Here is a 19292-nt window from a genome sequence, read left to right on the forward strand (position 1 = left end):
GCTCTTTTCCCTCCGTCGTGGCAACTGCTCCACCAAGCTGGGTCCTAAACGGATGGCTTAAAGTTACTAAGATTCAGAGCTGTTTGTTACTGCAGCATTTCCTAGGCTATCCTGACTGATACAGGGGGACAGAATTTACCTGTAAGGAACGACAGAGAAAATACAAGCCATGCAAGGTACACAAATGCGTGGGGTTGGACAGCAGCTCCAGCAACTCAGCGGGGTGCACAGACACCCCATCCCCCACCGCTCTGGTAAAACCCAGCACTAACCAACGACTCCAGCTGTGCCCACCCCTCCTGTCTAACATCCCAACATCATGGCCAACTTCAAGTCTCTGCTAGCACCGCTTCTTCTCTCTTCACCTTTTTCTCTCTTCCCTTCCATCTGGTCAGACATCCTACCCATTCCTGAAGGCACAGATCCGAGTCTCATGTCCTACAAGCCATCTCCCTACCCGCAGAGAGCAACAGGGCCATTCCTTGGGATGACTGCAGTGTCTGTGCTCAGGGCATCTCTTTGGGGGTCTTACCGTGTGTGCCTTTAGTCTGTCTCATGTTCACTAGCCTCTGCTCTACAAACAGGTAGTGAACTCAAAGGCTCCAGCTCATACGTGAGCCAAGCTCATAGCAGGTGGTCAATAAATGCTGAGTGAACAGAGAGCAGTGCCATGAACATACACATGATATTTCTTAATTATTCAGAGAAGCTGATTAAAAATCTGGGCACTTTGACTCAGATATCATTTGTACTGAGTTTTTAGATTGGCTCTGAACCAGATACTATAATTCCTCAAGGGCAGCAAGATGACTGGCAGAAAATTCCTTCTACCCTTTTCTGTGGGCCAGAGGTAAGCAGTGCATTTGAGGCTCACCTCTGCCCACCATCTGTCATCTCTTGGGTCACAGTCAATGCTGACATGTAGGATATACCTAACCTGCAGGTTGACACAGGCATCAGGGTATGTGGGGGGAACAGTAGAGAAATCAGGAAAATCCAGACCTGCTGATTTTAGCAGCCATTTGGACCCACTTCATGGAGACACAGAATATAAACAGTGAAAGATGTTTCCAGAGAGGCTCAGAGGAGTCTCATTTTGTGGAAGAGGCATTGGAGTGCACGCCACACCTGGGTCAACATCTGGTTCTTCTGACCCCTGGAACAAGGCTCTTTTCACTCTCTCCTGATGCTTCGATCTGCTACCGGGCACCACAGGTGGAAGAGGGGAGTGCCCTTCTCTCCTCACTCTAGGGAGTGTGGGATCACAGCCTGTCAGCCGGGACTCAGGACACCATTTCTGACACATCCCTACCTTTCCCAGGGCTTTGCATGAACCTGCCTGGTAAGACGTGTGCTCATCAGGTTCCCAGCAAAGATCCCATCACTTGCTCGATAGCCAACACCGTGGGCCAACAAGTCCTTCGGTCAGGAAGTCCTTCTCAAGGTCTAATCAGAGGCACTGCTGCTGTCCGGCACATCAATTTCCTTTCCTTTGCATTTCTGTGCCGATGGAGAAGACCTGTTTGCGCCTGACTCCACACAACCTTGCACCCGCCTTCAGCTTCCTTCCCTGAATGCTAAGTCCTGGGCCGGCACCTGGGGGTGTCGTCTAAATGCACTGGGCTGCACTCTCTCATATCAGGTGCCTTCCTCTAAATCATCTCCGGGCACCTCCCCTGTTACAATAAGGTGGAAACTGTATTCCGACCTCCTGAGTAAATGACTAGGTGGTGGATGAACTCTTTTGGAAAGATGCTGTCAGGACGCCAAACAGTCCCCAGTACAGCCGAGTCCCGACTACAGGCAGTTAACGGGCCTCTTCAGGACTATGTGGAACCCATTTTTTGTTCTGGACTCTCTGAGCCCCCTCCTTCCATCTCATGGGACTCTACCTACCCTGGCTTCTTACCTCTACGTTGTGCCTCTGAAAGCGTTCAGAGAAGGCAAGGGTTTTTTTTGGTTTTATTCATTAATTGAAACAACAAAAATAATCCCAGTGCAAGACTAATCCTCAAATGGTGCCTGCACCCAGCTCCTCATTCAGTGCATGGTCTGCGACTCACCACACAGCTTCCTGGGCAGAATGCAGCACCTCAGCATCCTCCTGTGGGCCCCACTGTCCTGGGTACAAGAGCCCAAAGTGGGGCAGTCAGGGAAAGTGCTAGAGCAGCCACCCCAGTCTCAATCTAGCCTCAGTTTCCTCCTGAAATTCTCCCCAGGGGTGAATGTGGGATAGTAGAGCTGCCCCATCATCCCAATGACTTCCAAAAGCTCAGCAAAGTTGGTGTGGCCAGAGGAATAGGACCCGCTAGGGAATGACTGCGTAGACCGGGTCTGAGCCATTTCAGGTATCATTATTGAGCACCTACTGTGTGCAAGGCCCTAGACTGGGTGGGGGGGTGGTCAGGGAGGTAAAGGGAGCCCTGGTGGCACCCAGCTCAAGGCCCACCAGCAGGCTGAGGGGACAGGCAGGTGTACATATGGAATATCCGGATCACACCATGGATTAGTGTGCGGGTGAGGGTGTCTGCCTGGTGAAGAGGGTACAGCGAGGAAGCCAGTGGGTGCTCATATGAGCTGGTCCAGTGTTCCTACATCTGGTGGACCAGGCTGAAGGGGCCCTTGAAGGCTGTATGGGCAGCAGCATCCCGTCAGAGCTGCCCCCAGCTAAGGCACACTTCAGCTGGTAGCTCCCTGGTTTCCCCTCCATCAGGGGGCCGCTCCAGGGCAGGGTGAAAGGGGCAGCTGTCTCTGGTAAATTGTGGGGTTTTCCTTATGTCACTCAAGGGATGCTGACCGGCTTTGATCCCTGCACCGGAGGGCATCAGAAGATGGCTGCTTCACTGACTTCCCTAGCGGTCCAGTGGTTAAGACTCTGCTCTTCCACTGCAGGGGGCGTGGGTTCCATCCCTAGTCGGGGAGCTAAGATCCCACATACCGCGCAGACAAAAAATTTAAAAAAATTTTAACTTTTAAAAGAAGATGGCTGCTCCTTGAGGGGACACCAGAGGCTCCTGGAGACGAAGCCCAGGGTGGGTGCTCCCACTGGCAGGAATGTGGATGTGGACGTGAGCCAGCACGGGCCATGGGACAAGGGCAACACCCCAGAGAGGGCAGAGCATGAGAAACAAGGAGGCTGTCCCAACACGGCTGAGGTGCCATGCCAGCCCTGAACACCCTCCCAGGAGGGTGGCGAGAGAGAAAGAGACTTCCGTCTTGCTTACAGCACTCTATTGTTCGTACCCTAATTAACTGAGTTATGTCTACAGTCAGGCCTTTCATCACCGAACCAAGGTGATGACCTCAGGAGACCTCATTTCAATCCTGTCTCTCCGTGCAGCGCGGGGTACAGCGCCCGGGGCCTTCCAGGAGGGCCAGCCCGATGCCACCACCTCTGCTCGGCCTGCCCGAGTGCCTTAGCTCTGGGCCACCTGAGGTCTGGCCACGCTGTGCACACTGTATCTCCTGCCCTGCACTGGGCATTCTTTTACACATTATCTTGTCCTTCAGGGGCCATGCTCCAGGCCACTACCAACACTCCCCGGCTGAGGAATCTATGAAAACTCCCTCCGCAAACACCCTGAGCTCTTGGGCCCGCTGAGCTTTCCTCGGCTCTAAGCAGCTTCTCACGGCACAGGGTGTGACCTCACCAGGACTCAGGCGGAGCAGCCTTCCCGCTCCCCACAGCTGGCTCGCCGCATGGGGACACCACGGGCTCTGAATCCAGAACACACAAGGCACGTGGCACGTGGGGCTGAGGCCGTGGCTGTCCCTCGGTGCCCCGGCTACTCTTCCGCTTCTTGGAAGCAGATGTCTCCCCCTTCCTCCCTCTGAGACGATCAGACAGACTACACGGGGGCGGTGGGAGTGCCAATGGCCCCATGGCCTGTAGGAAACCCCTACTATGAAGCCTTCGTGTTCTGGGCACATCAGGGAAGTAAAGCGGGTTTACATCCTGAGAGCCCGCCTCACCCTTCCTGGGGCTCGTCCCCTATAATGGACTTATGCTCAGTTCCACCTGCCAAGAAAGGACCTAACAGGAGCCTTTTACAATTTCTTCTTTAAGTTCAGTTGCATTTCGTTTTGCATTTCATTCAGCCCCTGCTTACCCCAAGCCAACTGTTCAGCTGCTTCTAAGATGGGACTCGGGGTCAGCTGGTCTTCATGGTGCCAGGGTATCCCTTCCCACAAGCCCCCCGCCCTGGCCAACACCCCACCCACCCTCCTCCAGGGGGTGAAACCAGCTGTGAAAGGACAGCTCAGAGTGAGGCAGGCAGATGAGAAGCAAGTGGAAGGATACGCCAATCTCATCCCCCTGGAAACCTGTCCAGAGTGATGGGAAAATGGGACCAGAGAGAAAGGGTGGGGAGAGGGGACCCAGAAAAGAAGATAAAGGAGTGAGAACAAAAAGGAAGACTCCAGACGATTCCAGAACCAGACACCTACTGACTAAATAACAGAGAGCTGTTTTTTCAGTCTCTCATTTACCAGCCTCTTATGGCCCCATCCAAGACTTTCAACCCTTCCCTGAAGCTCTCTCTCCAATTTTTGAGACCCCAAATCCAAGTCCACCTTTGCTGCTGAAGTGTTAAGAGAATCTTCATGTAGGAAACCCCAGATAATTGGCAGACACTAGTGACAGTGCCCCTGATGTGTCAGGCCTTCAGCCAAGAGATGGAGGGGTTTAGGGAGTATAAACGGAGTCCATGACCAAGCACCAGCAGTCTAGTGGTGAGGACAAAAGACCTCCATAGAGGGCTACCTACTACAGGAAGACAAGGTAAAGGGCCGATGAGGGGACAGGACAGGCAAAGACCTGGGTTCAAGTCCCAGCTTGGTCAGGTCATGACACCTCCATGGACCCCAACTTCCCTGTCTGTAAATGGCATGGAGAAGCTAGAAGGATCCTCAGAAGCTACCGAGTCTCCTGGTTTTTATATGAGGAAGCTGAGGACACAGAGAACTGCCACCAAGTTTGTGGCAGAGCACCCCACCCTGGCTTTATCATGGCCTCCTACTTAAGAATCAACGAAACACACACACAAGCATCTTGTCATGTGACAGAACGGTCCAGGGCAGCTGCCCCGACACCCCCCCCCCCATGGTATCGCAAAGCCCTACAGCCTAAGAAAGATCTGGAACTGAGGCCACTGCCCACCTTCCCTCACGAAAGAATAGAGAAGAGTTAGTTTCATCAGCACCATGGACCGAAGTCAGACACAAGCAAGTGGGCCCAGGCGATGTGTCAACACAGGTGCTTTGGAACTGGGAGCAAGTTACTGCGGAAGCCCATAAAGGCTCCCTCATCTCTCTGGACAGGTGCAGTGCGAGGCTGGGCTGGGGGTTGGGGATAGACGGAGTTTTCGGTCTCTGATCCCACCATCTCCCACAGGTGGGACGAGGTATCAGCAAGAACAGCTCGACAACCAGAGGGTGTACGGGACCTGCGGGTCACCAGGGACGGCTCTCAAAGAGCAGCTGCCTCCTTCCCTCCGGGCCACACGACCCGCACAGGGGCCCCCTCAGGATCTCACAGGGAAGCAGCAGGGGGAGAAGCAGTGGACTCCAGCCTGGTCCCAGGAAGCTGGTTGGCTTCCCTCACACCCACAGCCTGCCCCTTCCAGTCCTCTGAAGACCTGAAGCAGAAGCGATCTCCAGAGTGCCCCCACCCCACCAAAACCCTGGGACCCATCATCATCGCTGATGTGCGAACCTCCAGTTCACTCATTTTACTGCTGTATAATATTCCACCGTGAGGATGTATCACAGATCACTCACTTTATTGCTGTGTTACAGTACATTGTAAGGATATATCACGTATCATTTACCTATTCTCCTCTCAACGGATCAGTAGTTGTTTACAGATGTTTGTTATTATAAATAATGCTGCTACTAAAAATAAATCTTATGAATCTATGTGTTCTGGGCAGGGAGGGCTTCACTGTGGGCTGCATATTCAGGGAGAACTTTCCAGGGGGCAGACTGCACCCTCCCCTGTCCCATTTCCCGCACTCCCACATCACCACCTCTCAGGAGCACCACGGTGAACAGCCCAGGAACCCAGACAGACAAGACCTCGATGACCCCCAGATGGAGCACGGAGCTGGCTCCCTACCTGCTGCAGGGGGGCTCGCCCTCGGGAGAAGGAGTAGCTGCAGTCCAGCTGATCACTGCAGTCCGCCGTCCACTGCAGGGGAGAAAGGAGTGGTCAGTGATGGCAGGACACACAGGCTCATCCTCACTCTGCCCTGGCCCCCCAGGCACGGTCCCGCCCTGCTGCAGTAGAGCCAGTATGAAATCCTGCTCAGCCATTTTCAAAGACAAATCTTTCTGTACCAGCAGGTCCCACTTGGCATCTCCCAGTGCCACATGGAGGTGACCCTTTGGCGTATGTGTGGGGAAGGCAAACTCATTTCCTGCCACCCAAGCCCACCAAAGTGATGAAGAGCCAGCTACCTTCCAAAGCCAACCAGACAACACAGAGGGTAAATATGAGTTTTGAGAAACCAGCACCATGTTTGACCACCTAACCATGCTTCAGCCACACTAGCCCCCTACAGTGTCAAGGCTGGAGCTAGAGGAGAGGCGTGTATGTGTGGATCATACCGTACACCCAGCCCCAAAGTACGGTGGACCTGTGGACTGACAGGAGAGCATGGCATCGGGGAAGAGCCCCAGACTGGCCATCAGAAGCCCAGTCCCACCACTGACCTCAGGGGCCTCATGTGTCCCAAAGTGTGATATGACAACTACCAGTGTAACGGTCCTCAAACCCTGCCACGTAGGGGGTCTCTGGGTCCTAATCTCCACCCACTGAATCACTCGCTGAGGGCAGCACCTGTCTTCTCCATTTTGACAAGCTTTCCAAGGGATGCACCAGAAGTTTGAGAGCCACTGAAATCCACGTAATCTCTCAGGCTTCACTTTGTCATCTATAAAATGGGGACAGCGAGGCTGGGTGACTCTGCAAGGTTGAAATGAAGGGACTTTGTAAGCTATACAAAATCTATATATAGATACAAAGTAGTAGTAAGAGTACAGCTCTTCCACGGTAATGTGTTATCTATATATCCGGTGGTGCTTTTATCATTGTGTTAAATGTTAGGTAGGCTCTCCAGCTCGCGCTGAACATTGATCTTGACCTACACCTGTATGAGTCATAAAAAGCAGAGGAGACCAATCTCTCTCTGTTTGACACACTTGGTCAAAACTGTGCGTGAGTGTGGATGGCTCAAAGCCATCACCGTCCTGGATTTGTGAAACCTTGGCTAGACACACCCTCCCCCGACTGTGGGTCAAGGGCGTGACCTTTGTATAGGAAAGACATTTTATTACAACGCCGATGATACAGGCTGGTACAAGTGCACCCTACAGCAGTGCTGGTCAACGAACAGGAGCCGCAGACATAATTTTAAATGATCTAGTAGCCAGATTTAAAGAAGAAAAAAAAATTAAACTTAATAATGCATTTTATTTATCTCAATATATGTTTATCTCAATAGGTAATTGATACAAAAATGATCAATGAGATATTTTACATACTTCTCTCCATACTAAGGTTTTGAAATCTGCTTAAAGCATGTCAATTTCAAGTGCTCAAGAGCTACGTGTGGCTAGTGGCTGCCCTATTGGACAGCACAGCTCAGTTCGAAGGAACTGGCAAAGGCAAGGTACCAGTCCCAAGAGAGTGTGCCCTCAGAGCCACTTCTTGCCCATCCCAGCTCTGTACTGCAGAGGGGCTGAACCCTGCAGGCTCAGCTGGCTCCCAGCTGGGCTGGGCCAATGGGAGACAGGAAGAGAGAGAAGCCGCGGTGTTTCTCCCCCATCTCTCTATGCTTCAGGCAGCATTACCAGCAATGACTGGGTCTCCTTCAAGGCTCCAGCCTCACCAGATGGGCCCTCTGTGCACGACCCCTAACGCTGGGCTCTGGCAATACCATCTCCTCCCTTTGTGCCTCAGGCCTAGAGGTGGTAATGGCTCCTTGTGGCTGTTTAGTTTCTCAGCTCTTTTATTATCTGGGTAACCAACTCCCTGGGCTAAATTCCCTCTGTCTGGATATGTGTAGTCTCAAAGCATCTCTGCAAAGATATTTATTAAATTATAGGAGAAGAAAAGGGAAAAATGAGAAATCTATCAGACACTACCTTAAACCAAGTGATCAAGGATAATGTCATCTGTAATAAAACATATTACAGCGTGGACTTCCCAGCGTAATGCCCTGAGAAGGGCCATGTCACTCCTGAGGTGTTCTTGCCAAAAATGCACGATCTCAATATGATCGTGAGAGAATATCAGGCAACCCAAACTGATGAACTTTCCAAAAAATAAATGACCAATACTCTTCAAGTGTCAAGGTTGTAAGGATAAGAAAAGACCACGGGAGTGTCACAGGTTGGAGGAGAATAAGAAAGCATGACAATTAGACGCAAATTTGAATCTTGGAACAGAAAAAGGACATTAGTAGATAAACTGGTGATATTCAAATAAAGTCTCATTGTACCAATGTTAATTTCTTAGTTCTGATCATTGTACTACGGTTATGTAAGATATTCATATTAGGGGACAGGTACATGGGAGCACCCTGTACTATTTTTGCACCTCTGCTATGAGTCAAAAGTAACTTCAAAATAAAAAGCAATCCAGGGACTTCCCTGGTGGTCCAGTGGTTAAGACTCTGTGCTTCCACTGAAGGGGGTGCGGGTTGGATCCCTGGTCAGGGAACTAAGATTTTATACACCGCGTGGCACAGCCAAAAAAAAAAAAGTAATCCACATATGTATATATGTGTTTATATATATATATTTGTAAACTATTTGAACTACTATAAAGACAATCCCTCTGCTTTACTGCTTTCTATACTTGAGCGGCTTCTCCCTTCCTGGTTGGAGGCTGGCTGACAGCGGGGAGGATGGTCAAGGCACGCAGTGACTACCGGCCCGGAGAGAACTAGATCCTGCACTTCTCGTCCCATCCCAGGACAGCCTTGCAGAGAAGCCTTCCTCCAGTGGGGCATCCCAAACACTTCAACCCCAGCTGCATACTGCTGACTTGATGTCTCGCACAGAGGTGACTTGAGGGTGGGCACACCTCCTCCTGGGGTCAGCGTGGTCCCCGCATGGTCCCTGGCAGGGCGGGGATGGGGTGCAACACTGGCTGCTCCTGACAGGCGGGCACAGAGGGGCAGCTGAGGCTTTGTGCACAGCCACGTGCCACCTCAGCCCCCTGGCTAGGCTTTCCCAGAGCGATTCCAAGCTCCGACGAGACTGCTCTGCTTTGTCAAAGGTCATCCTTAACTTTACGCTGGCCAACCTTCCTGAGCACCTTTGGTGTGGGACCTGCCACCGGTGCTCCCTTCACAGGGGAGGTGAGATGTGCAGTAACAGTAATGCGGGGAGGGGGAGGGCGAGGGCGAGACTGAGAAGGCACAGTGTGCTCTCGGAGGGATTCCCTAGGGAAGGAAAGCAGTTGAACCCAGATCCCTGGAGAAGAGTGAGCCCGAGTGTGGACATGGCAGGGGAACACTGGCCAGCTCAGGGGTAGAGGGCAGCAAGCAGGACTCTCCCGCTAAGCGGTCAGAGACTCTTCCTGGGTGGAAAGAGTCCGAAGGCTTCTGTTAGGGGAGGGCGTCATCAGAGCTGTGTTAGAACAGGCTGAACGGGCCCGGAGTGTGGGTGTGGGGAACCCACTGGTTGGGAAGCTAGAGTCCAATATTTCCACTGGGAGAGCAGGCAGAGACAGAAATGAAGAAGCGGCTCTGAGAGCATCACAGAGTTAAGCAGTGAACAGAGGGCTGATGTGTTTAGGAAAGCTAGCAAGATAGTAAAGTCCACAGAAACCCACCCCACAGACCCAGCCATGGCCCCCAGGGAAAGCTTTTGGGGGAGGGAGTGTGGTCCAGCTGGGTCCTGCTTTCCTGACCCCCGGGGAGCAGTTCTCCCAGGAAGTTGTACCATGCGGCATCCAACCCCCCCCCCCCCCCCCCGCCACATCCGCTGTCTGCTGCTGCCTGACCACAAGCCCCTGGGAGCGCTCCCTTCCCTGTTCAAAGCTCCGCCCCCTGCTGGGATGCTGCCGCCCACGTTGTCTTCTTTCTTCCTAGGCTGCAGTCACCACCACCTCCCTCCCCTTCGCCTTTCCTGAGCCGCCGCCTAGAACATTCTCCAGACACAGACCTTCCGGGAACCCGTCCTTATCTGTATGAGACGATTCCAGAACAAGAGAAGGGCCCCCTTGGGGAACACTCTCCTCGGCCCTGCCCCTATACCTGGTTCAGCCAGGGCATTTCTCCTTAGAGGTGAAGGGCTTACAGCTGGGAGCAAGTTCTCTGGGAGGTAAGGTGGCCCCTCCTGAAAAGGTCGTTGAACACAAAGAGGCAGGAAAAGTGGGAAATCTGTATGTATGGGAACAACGAACATGGAATTCACAAGAGTGGTTTTGGGCCTTCACCATAAGTGCTATAATTTATTTCTTAATTTAAAAAGATGAAACAAAGATGGCACAGGGTTAAGGTTTAATAAGCGGGAGTACAGCTGTTTATTTAGTCTGTACTCAAAACACATGCTTATTCCATTATTCTCTGCTTCTATCGGTACACTTTAAATGCTTCATGCTAAAAGAGTTAAAATCTTATTATCAGTCATTTGCACCCCAGGATGGACAGTATTTTTGGAGCAGACTTGATGGAGGACAGAGGAAGCCACTGAAAGCTGAGGGAGGATGAGCAAAAAGGGAAAAGCCCCAGGCTGGGGGAGGCTGAAAGTGCTAAGGATAAACCGCCCCCTCGGGTGGTGTGTGAAGTCCCTGGGGATCGCCATTCCAGACATCAAAGTGTATCAAGGCCAGAGCCACACCGTCAGGCTGAATCAGCACAGGAGGAGAGGAAGAGACCAACTGATAAAACCAAACCCATAAACAAACAGATGTGCAAATGGGAACTTAGTATGTGATAAGGACAGTGTTTCACATCAGGGGAAAGGAGAGACCATCAATAAACACAGGGACTGAGACAACCAGCGAGCCAGCGAGGAAAAAATGACCCTAGAATCTGCCTCCCAGTACCACGGACAACACATTCCAAGTTGGTTAAAATCCAAGATACAAGTTTTAAACTCCATCAAAGCCTAAAATTTTGTGTGACAAAAGAAATCACAGACACAATTAAAGGCAAGTGAGAGGCCACTTGCAACATGTGTAACGAAGGACTCATCCCCAGAAAATATAAAGATTTCATTTAATCCAGGCACATTCTAAGCCTGCTACTTACATTAACATTTGCTCCACATAGATCCCAAGGCCCATGTATTACCCCCACTTTGCAAATATGGAATTTGAGGCACAGCATGGTTAAGTAACTGAGCCAGGGTCACACAGCCAAAAAGCAGCAGAATGAGTAAAGGGGATAAATAGGTATTAATTCAAAGAGCCAGTCAAAATGTTGGAAACTCAGTGTGACGTATGGTCTTGCATTAGATGTTGAACCAGAAATTTTTTATTGTAGTAAAATATACATAATTGAGCATTTTAAATATTTTTAAGTGTACAGTTCAGTGGCATGAAGTACATTCACACTGCTGCTCACCATCCAGCACTCCAGCTCCATCCGTCCCCAGCACTTTTTCATCCCAAACTGAAACTGTCCCCCTCAAACACTAACTCCCCGTCCCCCCTCCTCCAAGCCCCTGATACCAACCATTCTGCTTTCATTCTCTATGAATTTGACTCTTCTACATGCCTCACAGAAGTGAGATCATACAGTACTTGTCCTTTTGTGTCTGGTTTATTTCTCTTGGCATAAAGTCCTCAAGGTTCATCCATGTTGTAGCACGTGACAGGATTTCCTTTATTTTAAGCCTCAGTAATATTCCTCTATGTATGGACCACATTTTGTCCATCCAGTCATCCGCTGATGGACACTGGGGTTGCTTCCACCTTTTGGCTATTGTGAATAATGTTGCTATGAACATGTTGTACAGGTATCAGATCAAGCCCTTGCTTTCAGTTCTTTTGGGTATATACCCAAAAGTAGAATTGCTGGATCATATAGTAATTCTATGTTTAATTTTTTGAGGAACCTAGAATTTTTTTTTAATTTTGCTATAAACGATATTATTGAGAAAACTGGTGAAATAAAAGGTCTATAGATTAAATAATAGTACTGTATCAATGTTTATTTCCTATACTGTAATTATAAGAGAATGTTCTTTTTATGGGGGAGTAATATTCCATTGTATATATGTGCCACAGCTTCTTTATCCATTCATCTGTCGATAACAGATTCACTTTGTTATAAAGCAGAAACTAACACACCATTGTAAAGCAATTCTATTCCAATAAAGATGTTAAAAATAAATAAATAAAATAAAATACGATTAAAAAAAAAGAATGTCCTTGTTCTTAGGAAACGCACAGTGAAGTGTTTAGAGATAAAGGGAAAATCTCTCTATATACAGAATCTATTGATCAATCGATCTATCTATCTATTGAGAGACGAGAGAAAGAAAATAAATGTGGTAAGATATTAACACTGGAGAATCTGGGTGAAGGAATTCTTTGTCCTATTATTATAATTTTTATGTACATCTGAAATTATTTCAAAGTGAAAAATTATTTAAAAAGCCATCTTATCCACAGCTTCTTAATCAAGGGGGTGCCAGGACCCCCCAGGGGGGCGATTCGAAGGTCTAGTGGGAACCACTGCTCTCACCCAACGTCCTCTTTTCCCGGCGAAGGGCCTGAGAGGAGATGGGGACAGCCTACAGATGGGAGCTTCTCAAAGTCAGGAGCTTGTTCGACTGCTTCCTCTGGGCTGGCACAAGGGCTTACTGACCAGGAGAGGGGGAACAGAGGAGGTGGGAGCAGAGACGGGCTGGCAGCTCACACTCTCCTCCACAGTGATACTCCAGGAAAACCTTGTGTGTGACGGGGAGGGGATGCTGCCCAAAGGCTGAGATTTGAGAGAGGGAGAAAGGCTTCTTGCTCCGATCTTAAGACAAACGAACTAACAAGAAACCCAAACACCTTCTCTGCTGTGGAGGCAGCTTAACGCAGCGATCAGGAGCCTGAGCTCTCGACGCAGCGAACGTGAGTTCATATTCCTGCTCTACCTCTTACGCTGTCCCTTGGGAAAGTCTCTTCCTCCCTCAGACTACTTCCCCCAAGCTGTGATAATGACAGAAGCTGCCAGAGCAGAGGTTAAGCGTATGGCACCTGGAGCAAGATCATCTGGTTCAAACCTCACACCGACCACATACGCACCGTGTGACCTTAGGCAGCACATTCAACCTCTCTGTGCCTCTGTTTCCTCCCATGTATGCTGGCAACACTAACAGCACCTTCTTCACAGCATCGTGACGTAGAGTAAATGAGTTACACGGACACCCCTCTGTGTCCTTTGGTAGCTCCTCCTCATGGCCCCAACTTCCTTTTTTTTTTTTTTTTTTTTTTTTTTTTTTTGCGGTAGGCGGGCCTCTCAGTGCTGTGGCCTCTCCCGTTGCGGAGCACAGGCTCCGGACGCGCAGGCTCAGCGGCCATGGCTCACGGGCCCAGCCGCTCCGCGGCCTGTGGGATCTTCCCGGACCGGGGCACGAACCCGTGTCCCCTGCATGGGCAGGCGGACTCTCAACCACTGCGCCACCAGGGAAGCCCCGGCCCCAACTTCTTAGAGCTCAATCTTTGACCCTCTTGTCTAAGCTCCCTCACTCCTTGGGCTTAAAATGCCACCCACATGCTACTATTTACAAATGTGAATCTCCAGGTCATTCCCCTCTTCTGAATGCCACTTTGTACATCTAACTGCTTGATCAATATCTCTGCTAAGACATCCAATACTACCTTAAACCTTTCACATCCAAAACCCGAATTCTTGACCTCTGCTCCCCCAATGCTGCTCTTCCAGGGTCTTCCATCTCATTTCTGGAAAGTCTGTCCGTCTATAGGCTCAGGCTATTGTCAAGGTCATTCATTAGAAAATCATGTTATCTGTGCCTTAAAGTATGAGAATCTGACCACTTCTCACCACCTCCACGGTGCCACACAGCTCCAATTCACCATCACCTCTGACCCTGACCAACAAAGGACTTCCTGGTCCCCCTGCTTCCTTTCTGCCCCGCCCCTTGCTATAGCCTATTCTCCACACAGCACCCAGAGTGGTCCAATTTAACCAGTGATACCATGTCCCTCCTCTGCTCAAAACCTCCCGGCGTCTCACCGATGAGGCCCCACAGACCTGGCTCTTTGCTCCCCACCAGACTGGCCCCCAAGCTGTTCCTCAAAGTGGGGTACACTCCCACAGCAGAACTGTGCCCTCAACATCCCCTCTGCCTGGAAGGCTGGTTCCTAAGTGACCTCAACTCTCACCTTCTTCAAATCTTTGCTCAAAAGTCTTAAGTAAGCCTTTGAGACAGCCCAGCACCCCGCCCTTTCTTGCCTCCTTCAGGTGTATCACCTTCTAACATCTATTTTCTTCTTTGTCTATCACCTGTCTTTCTCCAACTGAAAGTAAGAGCTAGGAGGACAGGGATTATGGTCCATTCTGTTCATGACTTTATCCCAGAGCCTAGAATGGGGCCTGAATGAATCATTCTTAGCTATAATTATATTTCACTATTTAGCCAACAGTAACTGGCAGGTTTAAACAATTATACTTTATGCAAAAACCACCAAATAATGTGTAGGAAACCATGCTAAATAAACGAGCAAGCTAAAAGTGACATGTATGCTAGAAGTTCAACTCTTGAAAGGTGTATTAAGAAAAAATAATACACAAAAATTACACTAGTTTTTATCATAAAATTATGGTGGGGACTTCCCTGGTGGCGCAGTGGTTAAGAATCCGCCTCCCAATGCAGGGGCCATGGGTTTGAGCCCTGATCTGGGAAGATCCCACATGCTGTGGAGCAACTAAGCCCATACATCACAACTGCTGAGCCTGTGCTCTAGAGCCCGCGCGCCACAACTACTGAGCCTGTGCACCTAGAGCCTGTGCTCTGCAAGGAGAGAAGCCACCGCAGTGAGAAGCCCACGCACCACAACGAAGAGTAGCCCCCGCTCGCCGCAACTAGAGAGAAGGCCCGTGCACAGCAACGAAGACCCAACGCAGCCAAAAATAAATAAAATAAATTAATAAAATTTAAAAAATAAAGAGCTAAAAAAAGAGTTAAAAAAAGAAAAATTCTTCCTTTAAAAAACAAAATTACGGTGGGCTTCTTTCTCTGTTCTCTGATTGTCTCTGTTTTTCCAATTGTTGCTTTAAAAGTAAAATAAAAATTTAACCTATTTAAAAAATGGCTGGTAATCAGATTAAAAAGTGCTCAACCTCACTAAAAATTGAGGAAATGCAAATTAAAGTGACAAAAGACCATTTGTCCCAATACACTGGTGGTCCTGTGAATAATGCAACAGGCGTTTGGAGAGCAATTTGGCAACAGCTATTAAAATTGATTCTACTTCTCAGCGTCCACCTAAAGAAACAGTTTTATATGTGCAGGATGAGGCATGTTCAGAAGTATTCAATGAAATAGCTTGTATTTCCAGGGGAAAATCTGGAAATAATCCAAATGCCTAGCACTAGGTAAATGGTTGAACAATGGGACATCCATACTATGGGCAATTGTGCAGCCATTAAACAGAACACAGCAGATGTACAAGCCTGGAGGAGTCCCTAGGGCATACAGCTATGGGGAAAAGGTGAGTTATTGAACAACATATTCACCAGCCATGATATATGATTGTGAAATAATATATTTCTGTAAGTAGTATTTTACATACACACACACACACACACACACACACACACACACAAACACACAGGTAAAAGCACTGAAAAGGTGAGGAAGTTAACTCATCATTCCAGTGGGAGGTAGGGTAAGACAGTGGAATGAGGACGTAACTAGTCAGCATTTGAATTCTTATGTACCATGAGAATATATGCATACAGTACTTGTGTAATTAAAAATAATTTTTTTTTAAATAAGGAGAAGAATGAGTCCCCACATTCACACCCCACAGGTCCCCTTAAACTCACTTCCGTTAAGCCTTTCATAGATGGTCCACCATTGATCGCTTCCTCCTATGAGCAAAGATGACAGGGAAAAAGGATTCAAAGGACAGGAGGAAGTGAGGGAATGGGATAAAAGAGGGATGAGGGAACAGTGAACAGGGAAGGCAGAATGTAAAGAAAAATGTAAAAAGAAAGAGAAGGAAAAACATTGTGAGAAAGCGACATCATGCCCATCTGAATCCATCCTACATACATGCGTGGTCGCATCTCTCTTGTAAGGTCTCTGTGCATGAGACAAAACCCAGGACTTCCAAGTGCCTGAGAGCATCAAAAAGAACTACAGGAAGTTCTCTTCACCCTCACTGGCTCTTCATTTGACTTGCAAACAAGCATTTAGTGTAAAACACGCTTTCATTAAATGTATCCACTCTTTACAATGGCCCTACGTTCTATCCTTCCAAGGGAAGGCAGCTGGACATGGAGAGGTAGGAAGGCAGTCAGACAAGTCCACCTGTGGCTGTGGTCGTCAACCTGAGCAGAACATCAGAGTCACGTGGGGGTGGATGAGATGCCAATGCCCAGGCCCCTCCCCATTCCACTCAACTCTAGGGTGGGATCTGTCCAAGCTCCAGAGCAATTCCAACATGCAGCCAGAGTTGTGAACACCGCGTTGGTGATCCACAAAACCATCCACTAACATCAGAAGTGCCAAACTACCCCACATATAACATCCCAATCTCTTCCACAAAAGGTTAATGGTCAATGAGATTTGGAATCCTAATTCTCATTCCACAGGGGGAAAAATAGACTAACTTCCCAACAGCCTGTTAGTCACAGCTTGTACCGAGCATGGAACCAAAAGTAGGTGGGGAAGGGGTGGGCACCAGGGCTCAGCTCAGCCACCACCAAGCAGTGGGGTTTGGCCATTTTCCATCTCTGTGTCTCAGTCTTTTCTCCTGCAGAATAGGGCTATAATCCCCCTCCTCCCAAGGACACAGTGAGGACAGCTCTCAGGATGTGCCTCTGGGGACTTGGAATCCACTGGAGCACAGGCACTTTTGAAATGTGTGGGTGTGGGTGAGGGTGTAATTTTAAATTGGTACCCAAACGTGTTGGGAAACTTAGAACATACATTCTCTTGGTTACTCTTGTAGGAAAAAAAGGACACTTTTCTGTCTCTCTCTGTTTCTTCTCTATCTCTCTCCCATCCATCCATCCATCCACCCATCCGTCCATCCATCCATCCATTTTTCTTTCTAGTTATTGATGGGGGAGGGGTGGGGGAGAACACAACTTTACAAGCATCATGAGGTATTTTCTTCCTGAGTGTCAACTGTCATCTCTCAGATCCTAAAAAATGACCTCACCCACTGAAAAGCAACATTCTTCTCCACTCCCTCAAGTTTTCTCAAGGTTTCCAAGATTCTTAACAATTTTCTCTCCCAGAAACATCAAAACACCACCACAGACAGGCAGCCCAGGACATTCTCTGAGGTTTTTTATTTTTGTTTTTGTCTTTGGCTTCCATTTAAAATAGTCATCAGATTAAATAAAAACAAGCAAAAGTGCTTCAGCAGAAAGATTTCCTGTAAAGCTGTGTCAATAGAGATTGTATTTTTTAAAGAAGTGTGTTATAATAACACGCCTAACCCTGGCCTTGCTTAGAGTTGCCACAGCTGCCCCCTCCCCTGGAGTCTGGACCCCAGCTGTATTTGGGTTGGGGAGGGTAGTTGGTGGGAGCAGGACTGAAACATGTCCCCCTCGGCCACCTGCACACAGGCGGGTCCCGGGACCCTGCCAGGTGTTCGCATTCTCCCAGGGAACCTCAGGGAATGCAGAAAGTTTAAGGAATGCATCTAGATGGTACAAATGTTTTCCACACTCTGCCTCAAGCCAACATCTGTTTAACAGCCCACCCAGATGTGGACATCCAAGCGTGGTTAGGTCCAACCAATCCCAGGAGCAGAAGCCGGGAGTGCAGGGCCCAGATTGAGGGCACTTCTCCATCTGCTCTACATCCTGAAAGCTCAGCTGTCCCCACAGGGGGCTCAGAGGTGCTGGGAGGGCCCCTCCTTCCAAAATTCTCCCCGATGGCTGCTCTGGGAACAGAAATCCTATCACTCACAAAGCATTCCTCTGGGGTGAAGCTTCACAGCTTCCTGGGACCCTTGTCCTGTAAGAGCCCATTTCACCTGAAGGAAATTTTGAGGGATGCCCTGCTGGAGGCCACCAGAGTCCACTCATTGGGGGAGGCAGGCAGCACACATCAGGCTAGGCCCACGCACCCATCCACAGGGCCCAAGCCGAGGCCAAGCCCTCTCACCTATTCAAGGCCATTGCTCCAGGAAGCGGCCCCTCTGCCTTGGACCGCTCCCATCAACGCACAGCTCATTGTTAATGCTCCCGTTGTGACCTCGCTTCCCCCAGAACCACACGCCTCTCCCCTTTACAGCGAAACTCCTGTAATACAGGGAGGACTTGCACTGTATTATCCTCCCATCTCAAACCCATCTCCTTGACCTTCACCCCCACCACTGGACCGTCACCCCTCCCATCAGGGTCGCCAACGGCCCCAGTGGCCCCTTTGGGTTATTCTCACTCCTCCTCCCAAATGCCCTGCAGCAGCAGCAGTCAGCCCCCCCCCCCCCACCCTCGAAACACATCCTCCCCAGGGCTTCCAGCACCCAACTCTCACCTGGATTTCCTCCTGCCTCACTGCCAACCCCTCTTGGTCTCTTTTGCTGGTCCCCCTCACATCCCTGCTTTCTAAATGTAGGTAGACCCCAGGACTCAGCCCTTGTACATCTGGTCTACCGACCCCTCTGCCTCGTTGAAGCATCTCCTCTGCTCTCCCTCTTTCTCCCTCTGCTCCAGCCACACCGGCCTCCTTGCTGCCCCTGGAATAACTCTGCCAGCTCTGGCCTTTGCACGTGCTGTCCCCTCTGCCTGGACTGCCCCTTCCCCAGACATCTGCAAGTTCACCTCTCCACCTCCTTCGGTGACATCTTCCTTGACATCCCATTTAAAATTGCAAAGCCCTCCTGACCTTCATCACTCCCCACTCCATTTTCCTGATTTATTTTTCCCCACAGCAGTTGCCATCCACCACTGGGATAAGTTCCACGAGGGCTGAGCTTTTCATCTCTTTCACTCACTCCCAGGTACCCAGTCCTAGGACAGTGCTAGACACAGAGCAGGTGCTCAATACACACTTGTAGAATGAATACTGAACAGATTACAGGCTCACACTACCTGTGATTTTAGAACTTCAAGGACGCCAAGGAAAGCATCGAT

General features: G+C 49.6%; 1 protein-coding gene across 10 annotated transcripts in view; it reads right to left on the bottom strand.

Annotated features, from left to right (window-relative positions):
• Positions 1-19292, bottom strand: part of CTIF (cap binding complex dependent translation initiation factor) — a 303950-nt gene that overhangs the window by 209723 nt on the left and 74935 nt on the right. For 6 of the 10 annotated variants that reach the window (XM_029218897.1, XM_029218890.1, XM_029218847.1 and 3 more), the window contains 2 exons: positions 16023-16067; positions 6116-6187 (listed from right to left, as the gene is read on the bottom strand). In XM_029218897.1, the coding sequence (XP_029074730.1) occupies positions 6116-6187; positions 16023-16067 (117 nt within the window). The remainder of the gene's footprint in view (positions 1-6115; positions 6188-16022; positions 16068-19292) is intronic. The other 4 variants (XM_029218915.1, XM_029218905.1, XM_029218881.1 and 1 more) reach the window with 1 other exon arrangement.

This window comes from Monodon monoceros, unplaced genomic scaffold (assembly GCF_005190385.1).
Source record: "Monodon monoceros isolate NGI ecotype Baffin Bay Population unplaced genomic scaffold, NGI_Narwhal_1 Super_Scaffold_1, whole genome shotgun sequence".
Lineage (NCBI taxonomy): Eukaryota > Metazoa > Chordata > Mammalia > Artiodactyla > Monodontidae > Monodon > Monodon monoceros.